At 42.5% G+C, this 22,302-nt stretch overlaps 3 protein-coding genes across 4 annotated transcripts in view; all 3 read right to left on the bottom strand.

Annotated features, from left to right (window-relative positions):
- Positions 1-1,718: 1,718 nt before the first annotated feature.
- srsf1b (serine and arginine rich splicing factor 1b) lies at positions 1,719-6,958 on the bottom strand. 2 transcript variants are annotated; one of them, XR_009649746.1, is made up of 6 exons: positions 6,804-6,958; positions 6,535-6,731; positions 5,083-5,252; positions 4,629-4,801; positions 3,074-3,955; positions 1,719-2,397 (listed from the first exon to the last, which is right to left on the bottom strand). XR_009649746.1 is itself a non-coding variant. In XM_060890321.1 (5 exons), the coding sequence occupies exons 2-5, from the start codon at positions 6,726-6,728 to the stop codon at positions 3,767-3,769; spliced, it is 726 nt and encodes a 241-aa protein (XP_060746304.1). In that variant the 5' UTR covers positions 6,729-6,731; positions 6,804-6,958; the 3' UTR covers positions 1,719-3,766. The 2 variants fall into 2 exon arrangements, 1 of the variants encoding a protein (XP_060746304.1); XM_060890321.1 differs by having other exon boundaries at positions 1,719-3,955.
- A 307-nt stretch (positions 6,959-7,265) lies between these two features.
- pigs (phosphatidylinositol glycan anchor biosynthesis, class S) lies at positions 7,266-17,189 on the bottom strand. Its single transcript, XM_060891372.1, has 12 exons — positions 17,121-17,189; positions 16,783-16,922; positions 13,346-13,457; positions 13,163-13,252; positions 12,991-13,082; positions 12,627-12,864; positions 11,409-11,551; positions 11,215-11,329; positions 10,967-11,112; positions 10,769-10,869; positions 10,439-10,649; positions 7,266-9,224 (listed from the first exon to the last, which is right to left on the bottom strand). Exons 1-12 carry the CDS (start codon positions 17,137-17,139, stop codon positions 8,946-8,948), a joined length of 1,686 nt encoding a protein of 561 aa, XP_060747355.1. The 5' UTR covers positions 17,140-17,189; the 3' UTR covers positions 7,266-8,945.
- Positions 17,190-19,933: 2,744 nt separating this feature from the next.
- Positions 19,934-22,302, bottom strand: part of aldocb (aldolase C, fructose-bisphosphate, b) — a 13,419-nt gene continuing 11,050 nt past the window's right edge. Inside the window, exons 6-9 of the mRNA XM_060890721.1 lie at positions 22,300-22,302; positions 21,786-21,960; positions 21,494-21,693; positions 19,934-20,880 (exon numbers count right to left, since the gene is read on the bottom strand). The exon at positions 22,300-22,302 is cut by the window's right edge and continues 81 nt beyond it. Coding sequence (XP_060746704.1) covers positions 20,788-20,880; positions 21,494-21,693; positions 21,786-21,960; positions 22,300-22,302 — 471 coding nt within the window. The 3' untranslated portion in view covers positions 19,934-20,787. The remainder of the gene's footprint in view (positions 20,881-21,493; positions 21,694-21,785; positions 21,961-22,299) is intronic.

The following is a 22,302-nucleotide window of genomic DNA, read 5'->3' as shown; positions in this document are numbered from 1 at the left end:
AACAGAAAACCAGCCTGTATTTTTCCATCGCAAACATTACAGCCCGGAGAAATGATTTCTTTGCATATTTGCAAAGGAAGATGGGGTCAGAGCACACGGTCAGCTGTGCTACAAGGCCCCTGGAGCAAAAGGGGGGTTAAAGACCCAACAGTGGCAGCACTGGAGCTTAAACCCCAAACTTCTTATCAACAACCCAGAACGTTACCCTCTTGAACCTTCTGAAAAATGAATCGGTAATGCCATCACTTACATCGCTTCTTGGCTCATAGGCCTCGTAGGGCCGGGACTGTAAGTTTTAACATGTATACATAACATACATTTTCTGCCAAAACCACCAGCAATCCTTTAGGAAAGCGTCACACTTGATATTTGGCCTAGCAAAGGCTAGGATGTACTTTTTACGTCAATTAAGGAAGTACGCTCTGCCATGGTTGTTGTTGATGCTGTTCTACACTGCAGTCATTGAATCTGTCCTGTGCACATCCATCCATCACCATCAGGTTTGGAGCAGCAACAAAACAGGACAGGAACAGACTGTAACTTGGTGCCCCCCTGCCCGCTCCCAAGGACTTGTACCATACAAGCACAAGAAACCGGGCAGGAAAAATCACTACTGACCCTTAACACCCTGGATGCAACCTCTTTCAGCTCCTCCCTTCTGGCAGGCGCTACAGAGCTTTGTTTACTAAAACTGCCAGGCACAGGAACAGTTTCTTTCCCCAGACAATCACCCTGATTAACAACTCACTATAATTATATTCCCTGCTTCATATCTATAAGCACTGCATTATCAGAACTATCAGTCATCACATCATCTGTATGTTACACACACTACTGCTGCTGTATACTGTACAAAAGCACAATATTGCACAATACTGTTTTTTGCACTACAATGCACTCTGAGAACTTTATGTACATGACTGATCGGTCATATATTCTGTATTCATATTTAATACTCATACTGTCTATATTGTCTCACATTGTCTATCTTGTACAATCTGATTTGTCTTGTACATCCCAAGCTAAATGTATAGTGTTATTTATATCATATATTTATATATGTACTTTGGAGAGTCACAAACAGCTGGAACGAAATTCCTTGTGTGTGTCAACACACTTGGATAATAAACCTGATTCTGATTCCAGTGTGGCTGTGGAGATTGGTGCTCCAGGTCAACAGTTTGGGGAAGAACCTCATATAGACCTAACAGTCACATGCCCACAAACCTTTGGCCATATACCGTATGTGTGTGAGCCCAGAGTCTGTTTTCACGCCAAGATTAGACATTTGTGTTTTAAAAAAACCTCTAAATTTAGGTTCCAGTCTTTTTTAATTACAGAAACGTTAATCACTAACGATGGCATACGTTATACTCTCATTTGCAAAAGCAGTACACTGGAACCATTAAAGGGTGCATCAGTTACACGAGTTTGAACCACTGCAGACAAGAACACGGCCCGGTGTCACAGGAAGCTTACTTTTCTTAGTATTCATCTATCATTCATGAGGTATTATTTTACATGCAGTTCTGCAAGAGTAGTTGAGACCTTTTAGCCCAGGCTTTCGCAATAAATAGCACGGTACAGTATTAAAAATATCCACAGAATCAAACGACAAATCTAGAACTTTATTTCTCTGTCTTAAAGTTTCTGTTGATCTTGATTTATAATGAAGGCCAACATCCTCACAGTAACGTGAACAAACACATCACATCGGCTGGATTTCAAAACTTTATTGAAAGAGAAGGAAGAAAAAAAAAACAACAACAAAAACACTACAAACTAGAAATCTGAAGTAGCCAATTCAGAAAATCCCACCAATTCAAACACACATATCTAAAAAAAAAAAAAATATGCAGAAGCATTTTGTATATTTGAATCCCTAAATAAACTACAAAATCCCCCTTCATTATTAATATCCCAGCCCACCCTCCCAAAACCTTAAATCCCTCTATTTACCCAGCTCCGCATGTGGATTCCATCCAAAGCAACTGATCCAGCCTCCCGGTTCCCGGCTCTGCTCCACTTTATACCAAAAACTCATCTCATAAAAGAAAAACGACTGCAGGATCCCTTCAGTGTGCGCCTCTTTGGTCTGGCTCCGCAAAAACAAAAAAATGAAAAAAAAAATTTTTTTCAAAATAAATTTGGTTCTAGAAAAGCCAATTGAAATGTTTTCTGCTTTTTTTTTTTTTTTTTTTTTTTGTTATCTCCATTAAGTGCGGTTTGGTGAGGGGGTTGGGATCCTCTCCTACGGTTCCCGCTCCCGGTAAATTGATCCTGCTCCATGTATGTATCCATCCTTATCCTAATCCTAATCCTGCTCCTGATCCTGAACTGATCCAATGATCCGGCTCCAAGGATCGGGAGACAGTGTGTCCCTCCTCCAATCCAAACCTTTGAATACCAGCAAAATCAAAAAGAGGGATCAAGTTAGAATCACAGCTATGTCAAAAGCTTCTAAGAGATTATCATAGGCGCGGTGTAACTTTTTTGTTTGGGTTTTTTTTTTTCTCTCCAAAGAATAAATCATTACTTAACTTGACATGATCTAACAAAACCTTTAAGCACCGTATTAACGTTACATTGTACCATAGTCACAGACAGCAACAACAACGCAATATTTCCTGAATGGATTTGCAATTTACACTGTTACAAGCGCCCAAGGCAAACCTTCTTCCATCAGTATCTCCTGAGATGTTTTTTTGCGGTTGCTCAAGAATGGCACAGTCCAGGCGGGTCCACTTTAAATGACAAATGTTTTATATTTGGGACGAGAAAGGGGGGAAAAATAAAAGTAAAAAAAAAAAAAAAAAGACGTATACACGAGCATGGCATTAAGACAGAACACATGCATGCTTGGCACTAAAGGCCAATGAAGAAGAGGTCAAATAAAAAAGGAGAGGGAACTATAAAAGGAGGGTAAAATGACAAAGCAACAACAAACGTTACGTCACTAAGAAAATTCAGGTTACTGAAAGCCTGAGGGGGGAAAACAAAAACAAAAACAAAACAAAAAAAAAAAACCCTGCAATTTTTGTTTGAAGGTGTCTAAAGACGCTGGTCATCATACCATTGCCAAAATTGAAACGCCTGCTCCTCCTCCTCCAAATACGCTTTATCCTAATATGAATGAACTGTGCTTGACAATCCTTTATTCCAAAGCTTTCTTTAATCCTGCTCCTCTGTTGTCTATAGAAAGACACACGAAAAGGTAAAAATAGAACAGTTTTGCAACAAAAATCCTAACCAGCAAAATTAAAACCCAACTTACCCCACCCCAAAACCCTATTACTAACAAAAATAGTAGCCAATTTCTCAAAACAAGACTTTTTTTTTTTTTTGTTATATAGTATTTGGAAATCTACCTTGTCTTACACATGTACAAACAATGGGGTTGAAACACTAGTTAAAATATAAATGCAGAACAAAAGACACAAGGGATGAAGGGGAAAGGATACGACAGGACAGAACAATAGGTAGGGTGGTTTTTTTTTTTTTGGTTTTTTTTTTAAAGTTGTGGGTGGAGGAAGACATACGGGAACATCCATTTAGCTACACTTCATTTGATCTTTTTAGCTAAATGATTAAAATGGAAAAGACTCATTTTTGGAAATTCCACTGCAAACCAATGAAGACGTTGATTCGGGCTCCGAGAAGGCGAGGCAAGTCAAGATGGCCATGGAGTACAAAGCGGGGGTCCCGATGAGGGTGGGCAACGCAGGGTGTGTGTTTGTGGCTGGAGAGCTAGCTGTATTGTGGGAGTTTAAGTGCGGGAGCGAGAGCGGCTGTGACGGGGTGAGTAACGTGGAGATCCTCTGCTGCGGCGTGGTGAGAAGCTGCGGCTTCGGCTGTTGCTTCGGCTCCGGCTCCGGCTTCGGCTACGAGAGCGTGAGCGCCCATAGCTCGGGCTGCGTGGGCCGTCCACCTTTACGCGGATGTAAGCTGTCTCGCCCTAAAAAGACACAACAGATCCCTTTCTAACACAGAACCAGCTAAGAAGTTCACTAATTTAGGAATTACTTACCGCTTGCAGACCTGAAACAAAATGTTAAACATTTTCAATCTTTTTTAATCACTTGCCAATTTAGCCAGCATTCAAACAACAGGCTAACGCATGCTTCCTCCGAGACCTGTGCAGCCTGCTGATCTTATCTTTTTGAACTGCTGGTCATGCTGCGTCAGGGGGCGGAGCGACACGATTGGAGGAAAGTGTTATCCGCCCTCTTCCGCATGCATGACATCTCAAATACCACGATTATTTAATGTCACTGATCGACAGGAGAGAGAGAGAGCATGGCTAATTTTGCTCCATTGGCTCCATCTGAAGTATCTCCCCGCCCCGAAATAACGAAGCGTACAATCTACAAAATGGAATCGACAGCATAGGAGTGGTAAAAAAGGGATGTTGAATACAGTAAGCGCTAGCACAAATCTTGGTGTCAAATGCACAGCCCAATAGCAAAATCACTTACATTCAAGTAAGCCATTCCTTGGATCCTCCTAGTCCATGTGTCTCCACCACGGGTTTCTGACAACCTTACCTTGAAACATCCCAATCCTTAAGCTATGCCCTGTCCTGTCCTGTCCTTCCCAATGGCGGTTCCTATTCAGAAACTCAAACGTACCTCGTGGGACCGGAACTTAGTGTTATCCAGCTTTCGCACTGCGTAGGTCATGTCTTCTTTGCGCACAAACTCCACAACACCGGTGCCATCTCGGAAAACATCAGCGTAACATACATCACCTGCTTCACGCATGTGATCCTTTAGGTCCTGCCAGCTTCCGCTAGGAGGGAGTCCTGTGGACAAATGAGGGCATGTTAACATGGTACCACAACGCGCCTAGACTGTGATCTGATCTCTTTACTAACCGGCTGTTACAGTCTAGAGAGCTAAATAATCGATGCTTAAAAGTGCCTACACAGAAGCTATTAGAATTTAAAAGCTCAACACTTTTTATTGAAATGTTATTTAATGTACTCAAATCCTTTCGTCTTGTCAATAAATAAAAGATCAAGCTGTTTTTAGGTCTAAACGCAAAGCACACTTTTTACAAAAAGGAAAACATGAAGGTACTGACCTGAAACTATGACCCTATACTCTGAGCGCCGGGACGGAGGGCCGTATCTGCCTCTGGGAGCCCCAGCTCCACCTCTTCCCCCACCTCTGCCACTCCTGGGGAACTCCACACGCAAGCGATAGCCATCGTAGTCATAACCATCTCTTCCATACACAGCATCTTCTGCATCTCTGTGAAAATAAAGCAAGCGAACGCGTTTAACCGGCATCCATACGCGCTACATTAGTTAGCATTAATCCAGCTCAATCCGTTCTCATTCCACGGAACAGAAATCTTCTACATAAGAGGGTCACTCCAGAACTCCTGGCTAATCTCATCTGCAATGTTTCTCCTGCTGTAATGCAAATAATTCAGACTGTGAGCCTGAGGCAGCTTCGGCAATTCAAGGAGAACCAAAAAAATCTAAACACTGTTCTCACATAGCAGCTGCTGGTTACGAGCACGTTCGCCTGAGCTACCAACAGTATAAAAAACATGACTTACTAACATGTGTTAGCCAGCCAGCCCACCAGCTAATTGATGTTAGCCAAAGAGCTAATTGAGGTTAGCCAAAGAGCTAATTGAGGTTAGCCAACCAGCTAATTGAGGTTAGCCAACCAGCTAATTGAGGTTAGCCAACCAGCTAACTGAGGTTAGCCAACCAGCTAACTGAGGTTAGCCAACCAGCTAACTGAGGTTAGCCAACCAGCTAACTGAGGTTAGCCAACCAGCTAACTGAGGTTAGCCAACCAGCTAACTGACGTTAGCCAACCAGCTAACTGACGTTAGCCAATCAGCTCATGACGTTAGCCAACCAGCTCATGACGTTAGCCAACCAGCTCATGACGTTAGCCAACCAGCTCATTGATGTTAGCCAACCAGCTCATGACGTTAGCCAACCAGCTCATGACGTTAGCCAACCAGCTCATGACGTTAGCCAACCAGCTCATGACGTTAGCCAACCAGCTCATGACGTTAGCCAACCAGCTCATGACGTTAGCCAACCAGCTAATTGATGTTAGCCAACCAGCTAATTGATGTTAGCCAACCAGCTAATTGATGTTAGCCAACCAGCTAATTGATGTTAGCCAACCAGCTAATTGATGTTAGCCAACCAGCTAATTGATGTTAGCCAACCAGCTAATTGATGTTAGCCAACCAGCTAATTGATGTTAGCCAACCAGCTGATGACGTTAGCCAACCAGCTCATTGATGTTAGCCAACCAGCTCATTGATGTTAGCCAACCAGCTCATTGATGTTAGCCAACCAGCTCATTGATGTTAGCCAACCAGCTAATGATGTTAGCCAACCAGCTAATTGATGTTAGCCAACCAGCTAATTGATGTTAGCCAACCAGCTAATTGATGTTAGCCAACCAGCTAATGATGTTAGCCAACAAGCTAATGATGTTAGCCAACAAGCTAATGTTAGCTAAACACGACAGGAGAGGGTTGTTTGTGTTTAGTTTGTACCTGGGGTCCTCAAACTCGACAAAAGCGAAAGGCGGTCCTCCTCTTCTGTTTTTCAGGTCGATATCACGTATCGCTCCGTATTTGTAAAACACATCCTCGACGTCTTTGGTGCGGATGTCAGGAGGCAGATTCCCCACGTAAATCCGACAGTCGTTGTTTCCCGCAGGGCCTCGGATCACTCCACCGCTAGACATATTCTAATACAAACAAAAACATTTTAATATAATAAAACTAACGGTTTATCCATATAAACGCATATAAATACTCACCAGAGTTAAACAGGGCTTCCGAACACGATAAGGACAAAAACACGTCTCACACCTAAGATGGCGTCTTCGCTTCTTCCTTCTGCTTCGGAGCCGCAATCGAATACAAATCAAGGGCTGAAATCAAAATGGCGTCGTATTTTCTACCTAGGTGTACTACGTCAGAAGTGTCCTGTGGCCGGGTTATACACCCTACCTAGTGCCCTACGTATGCAAAACAAAGCCATTTGAGACGCAACCCAGATACTAGCGGTCACGCGCTTCAAAGATGATGCAAAAAGTTAAAGGTGTAAAAATGTCCATTTGTTTAATGGTTGGTTTAAGAGACAACAAGGGAAAATGTGCTAAACGAAGCACTTTCAATACTTAAGTCTATTTCAAGTGCCATTTTTTATACATTTTATTTATTTATTACTTGCAAAAATTAAATATTTAGGATAAATATCAGGAATGTTTGCTGTTTGGATGGGACTCCTGTCAATCATCTCTCTCTCTTACACACACACACACACACACACACTCTCTCTCTCACGCACTTACACACTCAGACACATTCACACACACACTCTCTCACACACACACACTTACACACTCAGACACATTCACACACACACACTCTCTCACATACACACACACTCAGACACATTCACACACACACATACACACACACTCAGACACACGCACCCTCTCACACAAACACAATCACACACACACACTCTCTCTCACACACACACGCTCACACACAATCAATCAAACAAATTAAAAACATCCAAACATCAAACCCACATAACTAATGACAAATCCTACCATGACAAATTCTTTCAAGAATTTGTATTAATTTGTTTATAAAGAAAACTATTTTGGATGAACGAGATTGACGTCATACACCGTTCAATTCTGTCATAAATCTGTTATGCGGATTTCTATATTTTTATGAGACCGCCTCATATCCACGTGCCAGATTTATCATCCTTAATTACATCAACTCTGTATGTGTCCAAGACATCAACAGAAAAAAAATGTAATCTAGTGACATAAATAAATAAATACATAAAACCACAAATTACTGGAATCATCAGTCTGAGCCCATACAGTAGCAATCGAAGATGATTTTACAATAAAAACAAATGAAATTTAAATCACATTTAAAACAATAAACGATTAAAAGCAGATTTTGTGGCTTCCTGCATCAGAGCGCTGTGCGTTTTAAATATTAAACACGTCCCCTGAAGCTCAAGCATAAGAATTACAGGAAGGTTTAATACTTTCCTTAGAACAGACTTTTGTCCTGATATAAACAAATAAATTGTATTAACTGGATATCAGAAGGTGAGACAGGGGCATTTTGGCTACAGTGCGCATTATTTATCTCAGATCTAGACTTAAATCCAGACTTAAGCAAGTTAAAATGAGGCAAATTGCGCAAACCTACAGATTTCACTCAGAATACGTGTAGAACATAGTTAGAACTTGTTGCCCATCAACACCCTGATGATTTTTATTTTTACAAGAAATAATCCAACACGATGTGGACAGAATACTGAGTCTGAGTGGAGTTCTGACAAAACATACATTACACAGTGTCTGTGAGATGAATTTACAGCTAACGTCATACATTGTGTTATGTCCATGTGTAGAGGTGGTGGGTTTTTTTCCCCATTTAATGTTGTTTTGAAGCAAAAAAAAAAAAAAAAAAAAAAAGAAAAAAATGTATAATAATGACAAAATAAAATCACACAAAAAAAACAGAAAGATGAAGAAACAGGGAGTGAATCTGTGACAGAGAAGGTTCCGTTTTATAATTGGATCTACGGCAAAGATATATTAAAGGACACGGAAATGAAGTGATAAAATTTGCATATTCATTTCATATTTAAAAAATAAAATAAATGGATAGAAAATTTAAATCAAAACCTGGTTTGTAGTAGAGAAAGAAAGGAATAAACATCAAAATGATATGAAAACTATATTGAACATTTCAAATGAAATTTCAGAAAATAATGAATATCTACACAATAGACTGTGTAGACAATAGTCTTTAGTAACAACGTACAGTGTATTGAGCAATCAGTGCATAAAAACAACACTCACAGGCACCGTGTGTGTGTGAGTGTGTGTGTGCGTGTGTGTGTGTGTGTGTGTGTGTTAGTCCTTTTTGGCCAGTTTTTCAGCACGTTTCTGTCTAATCTCGTTGACGATCTTGAGCAGTGAGAGCACAATGGGAACACACATGGGCAAGAAGAGAGGGATGTAAATGGCAAACTTCTGGTCGTCGGGAAAATATAAAAGATGTAAGAGAGACGGGTCGAAAAACGCTCTCTCAGAAGCCAGTATGGCCTCGCGACTGTACTGCAGGGCAAAGGCCAGGTTCCCCGCCTCCAGCTCAGCTGTGGCAGCCTGGAGAGACGCAACCGCACTGGACACCTGCAACGGATATAGAAGGTTAGTCAGAGAGAGAGGGAGAGAGGGAGAGAGACAGAAGGAGACAGAGAAAGAGAGCAAAAGAGAGACAGGAACAGAGAGAGAGAGAAAGAGCGAAAGAGAGAGAGCAAGGAGAGAGAGAGAGAGAGAGAGAGAGAGAGAGAGAGAGAGAGAGAGAGAGAGAGAGAGAGAGAGAGAAAGCAAAAGAGAGACAGGAAAAGAGAGAGAGAGAAAGAGAGCGAAAGAGAGAGAGCAAGGAGAGAGAGAGAGAGAGAGAGAGAGAGAGAGAGAGAGAGAGAGAGAGAGAGAGAGAGAGAGAGAAAGCAAAAGAGAGACAGGAAAAGAGAGAGAGAAAGAGAGCGAAAGAGAGAGAGCAAGGAGAGAGAGAGAGAGAGAGAGAGAGAGAGAGAGAGAGAGAGAGAGAGCAAAAGAGAGACAGGAAAAGAGAGAGAGAGAAATAGAGCGAAAGAGAGAGAAAGAGAGAGAGCAAGAGAGAGAGAGGGAGAGAGAGAGAGACAGGAAAAGAGAGAGAGAGAAAGAGAGCGAAAGAGAGAGAGCACGAGAGAGAGAAAGAGGGAGAGAGAGAGAGAAATTAAGTGGTGTTTAGTGCAGAACTGTATCATGTGGTTCTCACTCTCACACACACTCACACACACACACACGCTCACTCACACACTCACTCACACACGCTCTCTCACACGCTCTCTCACACGCTCTCTCACACGCTCTCTCACACGCTCACTCTCACTCTCACACACACACACACACGCTCTCACACGCTCTCTCACACGCTCTCTCACACGCTCTCTCACACGCTCACTCTCACTCTCACACACACACGCTCTCACACGCTCACACACACGCTCGCTCACGCTCACTCACACGCTCGCTCACGCTCATGCGCACTCGCTCACGCTCACTCTCACTAAATTAAATCTCAGCATTCAGACAATCAGTCATCCAGCTAAATTTCTCCAGCTCTAATTTCTCCAGCTCTAATTTCTAAATAACACAGAAAACCAAAAGTTATCGCATTGACAAAGTGGATTTTCTCTCTCTCTCTGTCCCTCTATCCCATTATTCAATAACATGATAAAGAGGACTCGTGTTCTCATCATAAACCTCATTGTTTCTCAATGTCTCAGACTGGAATTCTAGCGTCTGTCTGTCGTTACTACGGAGGAGTGATGAAGCGATGCAGTGATTTATCTCCTCACCTGCTGCGCGATGTTGTCGTTAATGACGATGTTGCTGATCTGGTCGAGAAGCTGAGCCAGCGAGGTGATGGTGGTCGTAGCGGTGGCCACGTTCTCTACGCTGCGACTCCACAGCAGCCGGTCCAGCTCCCAGTCGGCCAATCCGGCACTGCCTGGGCTCTGCAGAACGAAACCAGGCGGAGGTTGTGTCTTCTGGACGCCCAATAACAGCCTGGGAGAAAGAAAGAAAGACAGAAACAGAGCGGTATATTGGACAGTTGTGAAAAACGTAAAAAAAAAAAAAATAAAAAAAAAAATAAAAATACTTTAAAGACATTGAAAAGGACCGACCTCAACTGTGCCAAGAAGACACCCATTACTTTAGCCATGTTGATGTTGATATGGACAGGAAAGTCCGCCTCGGGGCCGTACACGTCGTTCACGTTGTACACCTGACAGCAAGCGACAGATAAAGATATACATGGAAAATACACAAACCAGTGAAGAGTAAAAAATGGTGACGGTGCAGCAAATATTGGAGGTCTGTACCATAATCCCTCCCCAGCGGGGGCTGTGGAACGCGTTTGAAGGCACCTCCTTCTTCTTGTAGTCTCTGATGAAGAGTGGAGAGTGATGAGCCTCGGGGACATACAACAGGAAATTCAGCACCGGATACGAAGACGCAGCGTTGGAGCCTAGTCAAGACAAACAAGAGAATCTTCTTTCAAATATTTGTCACTCGAAGCCTTTAAATTAATTTGTTTTTATTTTGATATCCGTAGTAGAAACGTCCGCACCTAGTCTGGCCTCTACAGGGTTGATGACGTGCGCCAGACTGGCTGCGTTCAGAGTGTACGCCGATACGGTGTTATCAAAACGAGGGTTGACCCCCAACACGGCGTAGTACAGGATCTGTGCGAGAGAAACCGACTCGGATTTATAGAACAAGACAAGATGTACAAGAAAGAGCAAAACTTTTAATCTTAGGTACCTGCGAGTCCACGGAGAAGTTGGCAATGGGGCTCAGTTTGTTCAGAAGAGGTTGGATGTAGCTGTGAACGGCTCCCTCAATGTCCCAGTGCAGGCTGTGGGATTTGGGGTCAGGGTTCAACAAGCTGAACGTGATTTCATAACCTGAGAGTCAAGGGCAAAAAATAAAATTGACTCATAGACAAAAAAGAGAACATTGTCTGAAACCTCACTACTGTTTTCTTGATTCTGATTGGTCAGAAGGTGTCGACAGATGTAATGTATGGGATAATTATTTAATTAATTCATTCATTCATTCACTCTTTTCTACCGCTTATCCGAACTACCTCGGGTCACGGGGAGCCTGTGCCTATCTCAGGCGTCATCGGGCATAAAGGCAGGATACACCCTGGACGGAGTGCCAACCCATCGCAGGGCACACACACACACTCTCATTCACTCACGCAATCACACACTACGGACAATTTTTCCAGAGATGCCAATCAACCTACCATGCATGTCTTTGGACCGGGGGAGGAAACCGGAGTACCCGGAGGAAACCCCCGAGGCACGGGGAGAACATGCAAACTCCACACACACACACACAAGGTGGAGGCGGGAATCGAACCCCCAACCTTGGAGGTGTGAGGCGAACGTGCTAACCACTAAGCCACCGTGCCCCCAATTATTTATTTAATTATTTATTTATTTATTTATTTATTTAAGAGTACCATCAACATTTCGCAGTGTTTTATTCCTCTTACACCACAACAACCTTCCAACCGTCAACAGCGATGTTGTGTTTATTTAATTAACGGAACGTTCTGCTTTATAGCCGTTTACCGTTTTAGAACATTCACAAGGGAAGTTACTTCCTGTTATCAGGGACATTATTGCAGCAATTATTTCAATACCAGACATTATTTTGACGTTTATAGGTACAGAGAAACAGGAGAGAGTAAACATCTTGTCATGAAGACTTTCTCATGGAGGAAAACATCCTGAATGTGGAGCCCTGAAACTGGAGACTTGTTTTTTTTCCAAAAGTTGCATTGAGCCCTGAGGAGCTTTTTTTTTTTTTTTTTTTTTGCATGTTAGTGGAAAACTCCTCAAATTAGAGATGCTGCAAGCACAGGATTCAAAAGTCATCCAGATCCTCCACCGTACGAGTCCCTGTCTAAGTTGTTGCTATAGAAACAATAAGGCTACGATTTAAATTTTCGTGTGTCTTACATCATACCTGGACTGGACTTGATGGCCCTCATGCTGTCGACCAGGCTCTCCTTGCTGACCTGACTGATACGGATGCGGTCGCTCAGAGCACCAATGATTTCCTGGTGGCTGAAGGACATGGTGTCGATCACCTGCTTGACTTGAGGTTCCACAGCGGAAAGCACTTCCTTCAGACTCCCAGAGGCAGGAAGCGGAGCGGCACGCAGCAGGGCGGTGCGCCACTGACCCACATACACCTTCACGTCCTTTGTGTCGAGATAGAGCAGGCAGAACATATATACAATAATCTATAATATGTGATCTAATCTTAATCTATAGAATAAATACAATTCTGATATGAAGTTTATTATGAATGAATTAGTGAATCTTACAGCCGGTAACAAGGTGGAGGACTCGGGGACGACGTACACCACGACCGAGCCACACACGCTCTCACTGAGCGTGTGCAGAGAAAGATCCGCCTCTGTGAGAAGAAAGAAGCATTAAATCCTTTAAACTACAACCAGGATGTATTTCTAAACGTTTCTACAGATCACAAAGTACCTTGAGCTGTGGGCTGATTTAAAGCGTCCTCCTCCATGATGGTAGCTGTGCGGTACTTGGTTTCGTATCTGTACCGTAGCCTGTTCTTAGCTGCAGCATTGAGAAAAAGCAGGAGATAAGAGACAATTCACAGGGTTTTTTTTTTCCAAACAAATCAGTAACCTAAAAGGATCTTTTACTCACCGTCTACTTGGTGCTCCTGCTCTCGGGTCTGACTGAGTGGGACCTTCTTCTGCTGCTCGGGGCTCAGGGTTCCTCTGGAAAACACCACCTCGACCTCCACGCTTAACTGGAGCTTTGTAGACAAACCATCAACACAGTGATCATGAGCACATCACCACCTGTTCAATGTAATGTCAGCTCAGCTTGCTGTTCATAAATAAAGCTAGAGAAAGCAGAATAAATAGATGGATGGATAAGTTGATAGATGAATGGATGGACGGATTTATAGATGAAGGAATAAACGGATGGTTGGACGGATGAATGAATGGATATATACGAATGAATGAATTAATGTATAAATGGATAGATGAGGGAATAAATGGATGGATGGACGGATGAATGAATTAATGTATAAATGGATAGATGAAAGAATAGATGAATAGATGAAGGGATAAGTGGTCAAATGGACAGATGGATGGATGAGTAGATTTACATCTACAAGGCTGGTGACCAAATCCATGGATGTCACATCTACAAGGCTGGTGACCAAATCCATGGATGTCACATCTACAAGGCTGGTGACCAAATCTATGGATGTCACATCTACAAGGCTGGTGACCAAATCTATGGATGTCACATCTACAAGGCTGGTGACCAAATCTATGGATGTCACATCTACAAGGCTGGTGACCAAATCTATGGATGTCACATCTACAAGGCTGGTGACCAAATCTATGGATGTCACATCTACAAGGCTGGTGACCAAATCTATGGATGTCACATCTACAAGGCTGGTGACCAAATCTATGGATGTCACATCTACAAGGCTGGTGACCAAATCTATGGATGTCACATCTACAAGGCTGGTGACCAAATCTATGGATGTCACATCTACAAGGCTGGTGACCAAATCTATGGATGTCACATCTACAAGGCTGGTGACCAAATCTATGGATGTCACATCTACAAGGCTGGTGACCAAATCTATGGATGTCACATCTACAAGGCTGGTGACCAAATCTATGGATGTCACATCTACAAGGCTGGTGACCAAATCTATGGATGTCACATCTACAAGGCTGGTGACCAAATCTATGGATGTCACATCTACAAGGCTGGTGACCAAATCTATGGATGTCACATCTACAAGGCTGGTGACCAAATCTATGGATGTCACATCTACAAGGCTGGTGACCAAATCTATGGATGTCACATCTACAAGGCTGGTGACCAAATCTATGGATGTCACATCTACAAGGCTGGTGACCAAATCTATGGATGTCACATCTACAAGGCTGGTGACCAAATCTATGGATGTCACATCTACAAGGCTGGTGACCAAATCTATGGATGTCACATCTACAAGGCTGGTGACCAAATCTATGGATGTCACATCTACAAGGCTGGTGACCAAATCTATGGATGTCACATCTACAAGGCTGGTGACCAAATCTATGGATGTCACATCTACAAGGCTGGTGACCAAATCTATGGATGTCACATCTACAAGGCTGGTGACCAAATCTATGGATGTCACATCTACAAGGCTGGTGACCAAATCCATGGATGTCACATCTACAAGGCTGGTGACCAAATCCATGGATGTCACATCTACAAGGCTGGTGACCAAATCTATGGATGTCACATCTACAAGGCTGGTGACCAAATCCATGGATGTCACATCTACAAGGCTGGTGACCAAATCTATGGATGTCACATCTACAAGGCTGGTGACCAAATCTATGGATGTCACATCTACAAGGCTGGTGACCAAATCTATGGATGTCACATCTACAAGGCTGGTGACCAAATCTATGGATGTCACATCTACAAGGCTGGTGACCAAATCTATGGATGTCACATCTACAAGGCTGGTGACCAAATCTATGGATGTCACATCTACAAGGCTGGTGACCAAATCTATGGATGTCACATCTACAAGGCTGGTGACCAAATCTATGGATGTCACATCTACAAGGCTGGTGACCAAATCTATGGATGTCACATCTACAAGGCTGGTGACCAAATCTATGGATGTCACATCTACAAGGCTGGTGACCAAATCTATGGATGTCACATCTACAAGGCTGGTGACCAAATCTATGGATGTCACATCTACAAGGCTGGTGACCAAATCCATGGATGTCACATCTACAAGGCTGGTGACCAAATCCATGGATGTCACATCTACAAGGCTGGTGACCAAATCCATGGATGTCACATCTACAAGGCTGGTGACCAAATCCATGGATGTCACATCTACAAGGCTGGTGACCAAATCCATGGATGTCACATCTACAAGGCTGGTGACCAAATCCATGGATGTCACATCTACAAGGCTGGTGACCAAATCCATGGATGTCACATCTACAAGGCTGGTGACCAAATCCATGGATGTCACATCTACAAGGCTGGTGACCAAATCCATGGATGTCACATCTACAAGGCTGGTGACCAAATCCATGGATGTCACATCTACAAGGCTGGTGACCAAATCTATGGATGTCACATCTACAAGGCTGGTGACCAAATCTATGGATGTCACATCTACAAGGCTGGTGACCAAATCTATGGATGTCACATCTACAAGGCTGGTGACCAAATCTATGGATGTCACATCTACAAGGCTGGTGACCAAATCTATGGATGTCACATCTACAAGGCTGGTGACCAAATCTATGGATGTCACATCTACAAGGCTGGTGACCAAATCTATGGATGTCACATCTACAAGGCTGGTGACCAAATCTATGGATGTCACATCTACAAGGCTGGTGACCAAATCTATGGATGTCACATCTACAAGGCTGGTGACCAAATCCATGGATGTCACATCTACAAGGCTGGTGACCAAATCCATGGATGTCACATCTACAAGGCTGGTGACCAAATCCATGGATGTCACATCTACAAGGCTGGTGACCAAATCCATGGATGTCACATCTACAAGGCTGGTGACCAAATCCATGGATGTCACATCTACAAGGCTGGTGACCAAATCCATGGATGTCACATCTACAAGGCTGGTGACCAAATCCATGGATGTCACATCTACAAGGCTGGTGACCAAATCCATGGATGTCACATCTACAAGGCTGGTGACCAAATCTATGGATGTCACATCTACAAGGCTGGTGACCAAATCTATGGATGTCACATCTACAAGGCTGGTGACCAAATCTATGGATGTCACATCTACAAGGCTGGTGACCAAATCTATGGATGTCACATCTACAAGGCTGGTGACCAAATCTATGGATGTCACATCTACAAGGCTGGTGACCAAATCTATGGATGTCACATCTACAAGGCTGGTGACCAAATCTATGGATGTCACATCTACAAGGCTGGTGACCAAATCTATGGATGTCACATCTACAAGGCTGGTGACCAAATCTATGGATGTCACATCTACAAGGCTGGTGACCAAATCTATGGACGATACACGTGTAAAATACCTGTAATGAGTCCAGCTCAGAGATTTGGGAGTATGGAAGCCAGGCTCGGTAGGTTTCTGTGGTCCTCCACCATAAAGGCAAGCCAAGAACAATAACCACAGTGGCGATGGACAGGGCAGCATTTCTACCCCGACGTTTTTCTGTCATTGCAGAACAAAATAAAACAGTATAATGATATAAAACCCAGCTTTATCCTGCTACATACATTCATATTCATCCAACAAACATATTTATCGTCCAGAATTAAAATGAATAATGAAAAATGATTAATATCGCAAACAGATCTGGAAGGAAACAAAAAAAAAACACTATATGTAAAATGTTTATGAATTACTTGCCTGTCTCTATTGCTGCCATTACTGCATGAAAGCACTACCGCGTATGACGTAAGCACTGACCAATCAGAGAAAAGAATTCTAATCGCGTTTATCCAATCAAATCAGAGAAGAGGCGGGTTTAGTGTTTTGTACGGAAGCCTTAGCAGGAATTGTTTAAAAGCAATAATAGTCGTTTTGAAATTATATATCTATTTTTTTTTATGTTTATTTGCGTTAAGATTTTAATTTTGAAAGATTTCATTTTTTGCTTTTTTGTAGTTTCTTGTCAGGAACAGAACGTAGGTTGGTTTTATGTTTTATTTTTTATTCACGCAGAAAATAAATAAATAAACAAACAAACAAACAAACTAGTAAATAAAAAAGAGTAATGAATTAATTGATTTATTGAATAATAATAATAATAATAAATAAACTAGTAAATAAATATATATATAAAATAACATCATATGAAATAAAATTAATTAATTGATTGATTGATAAATATAAAATACATGAAAAAATAAACAAACAAATAAATAATCAATCAATTAATTAATTAATTAATAGATAGATAGATTTGGAATGAAATCAATCAATTTAGCAGAATGCAAATTCTGAAAAAAGGAATTGTAGCTGCCCAAAGTTGGGGCCATAAAATCATTATCAATCAAAACCAGCGACAAATAATAACATGAAAAATTAAAGTATAACAGAAATCAGTGAATATTCAAAAAATCAATTTCTGTTTAATTCTTTTTCATCAGCATCATTAGACTTATATTAAACCTGTATCTGCTGCTGCTGCTACATGATTGTCTGATTGGAGAACTACATAAACAGGCAGGTGTAACGTTGTTCCTATTAAAGTGGCCGGCGGTGAGTGTTTGCAGTGATAAATACAATGCTACAACATGCTTTGTTAGCTGGTGGGAATTAGATGTGAATCTCTCTCTCTCACACACACACACACACACACACACACACACACACACACACACACTGCTGGGTAAAAGTCCCAATGTACTGCATTCTTGCATTTAATGAGCTTGGACTTTCCTCCAACATGCTTTATACACCAATACTGTGGTGAACTCAAGTTCGCTCCCAGACTCCCATCCTTTCTGTAGCAGCTTGTTCTCCTACTACATGCTTCCTATTAACCAGTGACAAAGTCACGTAAGAGCTCAGCCTTGGGGTATCGTGCCACCTTCCACCTCATAATAATCCAGCTACGTGGTACAACTGCAATATAAAACCCCTTTATAGTAATATAATGATGTTATAGTAAATAAACTGTAAATAAGGAGCTCTAAAGATTTACATTTATATTACATTGCTTTAAACTGACCTACTGCCTTTGAAAAAAAAAGGGAAGGGAAGTGATGCTACCACCACCATGCTACCACCACCATGCTTTACTATAGAGTTCTCAGTGCTCCAAGTGGATGTTTTATTTATTTATTTATGTAATTCTCCAAAGATTGACTTTCATGCTTCTTGGCACATCCAGGCTCTATCTGAGCTGTAAACTGCAGATCTCTCCAGGATGAACTTTGGCTTCATGGATGCTACTCCAACCACATACCTCATACTTGATCATGGATTTTTGATGCATCCTCAGGATGATTGGTGTCTCATTTTTTGTTTTAAATAAATTAATTAAATAATCAAACCATTATTTGTCCTGGAGATGTTTTGATAGCGGGCACGGTGGCTTAGTGGTTAGCACGTCCGCCTCACACCTCCAGGGTTGGGGGTTCGATTCCCTCCTCCGCCTTGTGTGTGTGGAGTTTGCATGTTCTCCTCGTGTCTCGGAGGTTTCCTCCGGGTACTCCGGTTTCCTCCCCCGGTCCAAAGACATGCATGGTAGGTTGATTGGCATCTCTGGAAAATTGTAGTGTGTGAATGAGTGTGTGTGTGCCCTGCGATGGGTTGGCACTCCGTCCAGGGTGTATCCTGCCTTGATGCCCGATGACGCCTGAGATAGATAGGCACAGGCTCCCCGTGACCCGAGGTAGTTCGGATAAGCGGTAGAAAATGAATGAATGAATGCTTTGATAGCTCCTCGTTCATCAATTTGACTATGTGGTGTCTTCAGCCATATTCTATGGTGTGGCTTGCTGGTGCAGCATCATCTCTACTGCAGAAAGGAAGAGACTGGACAAGCTGATCAGGAAGGCCAGCTCAGTCCTGGGGATTCCTCTGGACACTGTACAGGAGGTGGGAGAAAGGAGGATGGTAGCAAAACTCTCATCATTGCTGTCTTTTCACCCTGCTGCTATTAGACTTTACAATCAAATCTGCTCCCAGTGAACCAGTCACCATAATACACACTGGATTACTGTTTAACTGCAATAATTACAATAAAAAAGTATTTTAAACAACACGTGCAATAACAAATTTTGAAAACATGTAAGATTACCTATGTGCATCTTTTTTTATTCATTTTGTTTTGTACATACTGTATATTATGTCTCTATTCTTTATACTGTATATTTGGATTTTATGACTCTTTGCTGCTGTAACAGTGAAATTTCCCCATTGTGGGACGAATAAAGGTGTATCTTAATAAAAGGTATATATCTTCTCACGTTCTTACAGGGATTTTTGAATTTATGTACATTTAATTTAACTGCATACAGGTTGACTCCATTCAGTGAATCAAATATCACGACTCCATTCAGAACTTCGGGTTACACCGTAAATCATGTAGTGATCGTTACGTATACAATGACCACTTATGTCAAGATAAACAAATCTAAAAGAAATCCATTTCAGTGGAGTACAAACACAAGGCAATTTGTCTTCCACATAAATAACAGAAGAGACGTATCTGGGATTTTAATCTTTTTTTATTATTATATTATATTATTTTTCTGCTTGACATCAAGTGCTTAGGGAAGAACACCACAACATCACAGTTTAGCCAAATCAGCAGTGACCCCTCTACTCGAAATTCTCCATGGTTAGGTCCTTACCAGCATGTTAAACCGATAAACTTTACCGTCTCTGCATCGCTAGGCTACAAAGATGGAGAGAGAACATAGTACATTCAAGCACACTACACAAAACAGGAAACTAATATAGTTAGCATTCTATGACGATCAGACAGTAGATGAGCGAGCGATCCAGGACCCTCGGTAGTATAGGAGTAAATAACGTCCCTCTGTTGGTTGTTAAAACTGTTGTGATGCACACAGAAGTACTGACCTATAGATGTATGCCACTGCGTCTCTTCACACACACACACACACACTTTTGCAATGCTTTGGACTGTTACAACATCTGGAATGGATAATTGCTCCCCACTGTTCCGCGCTCGCGCCCACAGCAGTATGACGAGACATAAGAACTACAGAGATCTGGTGCGAGCGCAGTGGAATCAAATACTTATAACCGAAACAAAAAAAAAAACAACAAAAACCTCAAATAAGGTGTTAATAACTCAGCCATGCAGGCAACACTATTTGATTAACAAGTTTAGAACCGGTGTCACAAAATGACCTTTTAAGATCTCCTCGTTCTGCTTTCCAGCTTTTCCTCTTAAGTGTGTTTGAGCGAGACAGAATATTTATTGATGACTGTTGAACGGACGACAGCGCGGGCCTGTGATTGGCTGGTGACACGGTGAAGGGGAGATACTACTGGTCGGCGGAAGCTGGAGAAAGCGGATCGATGGGTTTTTTTTTTAGTAGGCGTGGTTGGCCACGTACAGAGACTGCGCTGCGGCTCCGCCGGTTCCGCTGGACACGTACTTTCCCTTAGCGGCCAGACCGTTAGCCTGAGAAGGTAAACAAACAAACAAACAAACAAACAAACAAACAAATAAATATCACTAATTAGATCAGACTGTATGACAAACACGCACAGGCGTTCGGATTCTGAGAAATCTGCATCTTACAGAACTGAAGACTGAAGTCACTCGGTTTATAATCCGAGTCATTTGTCACACAACGTAAATTTCCACCTCACTCTCTCCTCCTAGCATTCCTCTCATTTTCTCTCCACCTCACTCTTTCCTTCCTCTCGCTCCCCTTTTTCTTTCCTTCTCCCCGTATCTTCCTTCTTTCTCTCCCCCTTTTTCTTTCACTCCCTCTCCCCTCTTTTCTTTCTTTCCTTCTCAGTCTATCTTCCCTTTCTCTCTTGCCTTTCTCCCTCTTCTCTCTCTCTCTCTCCCTTCCCCACTTCTCTCTCACCTTGAAGTTTAAGAGTCTAGACTCCACTTCCTGAAAGCCCTCGATTCAAAGCATCACAGTTAATTAAACTGAAGTAATAAATCACCTCGGTTCATCTGTTAAAAATGACCCCCCCCCCCCCCCCCTGTAACATGTGGTTGTTCTTCTGAATTCTGCAGTAATAAACAAACACGTGGAGACAGAAACTCCGTCACGAACCTCAGCACGCTTGATGAACTCCTCTGTGGCAGCTTTCGTGTTCTCCTTGAGCCCGCGCCAGGCGCCGAGGGCTGAAGCCTGCAGAGCACGGCCGTAGGAGAAGGTGAGCGCCCACGGCTTGGTCAGGGGGCAGTTGTTGATGGCGTTCAGGTTAACGGATGCCTCCTCTTCGCTCTGGCCTCCAGAGAGGAAGGTGACGCCTGAGAGGAAAAAAAGATTAGATGGAAAAAAAGCGGTCACTTGCTGCATGAAGGGGTTAAATCATGCAAAACCGTTTAAAGAAATAAATTACCCGTGACTGCTGGAGGAACGGTGCGGCGCAGGGCAGTGACTGTTGCCATGGCGATCTCCTCACTGGAGAATTTGGTGGGGCAGGCGTGTCCGGCGGTCACCATGTTGGGTTTGAGCAGCGTGCCCTCCAGGTAGACGTGATGGTCGGACAGAGCCTTGTAGCAGGCGGCGAGAACCTGGAACATACCACAACGTTTGATGGGTTAGAGTTGATTTGACTTCGGACCACTAGGGGCACTGATGAGCAACAAATACAATAAAGTAGATAATGTGAAGAGACCTCATTAATATTCATCTTTGACCTCATTAATATTCAATATTCACCGTGGAATGACGGCAGGTTTAGACATTTGATTTATTTTCAGCAAAATAATACACCGAGACCAGAGACCATGTCTATATACTTTCATACTGTTACAAAATACTGCTTTAAGGAACAGCTAAGCTAATCAGCACATCGCAAGAGTTTTATTCCTCTTATACACGTACAAATCACAAGTCGAGGGATCGTTTACCTT

The sequence above is a fragment of the Tachysurus vachellii genome, chromosome 17 (genome assembly GCF_030014155.1).
Source record: "Tachysurus vachellii isolate PV-2020 chromosome 17, HZAU_Pvac_v1, whole genome shotgun sequence".
Classification (NCBI taxonomy): Eukaryota; Metazoa; Chordata; class Actinopteri; order Siluriformes; family Bagridae; genus Tachysurus; species Tachysurus vachellii.
This window is presented reverse-complemented; position numbering and strand designations above follow the sequence as displayed.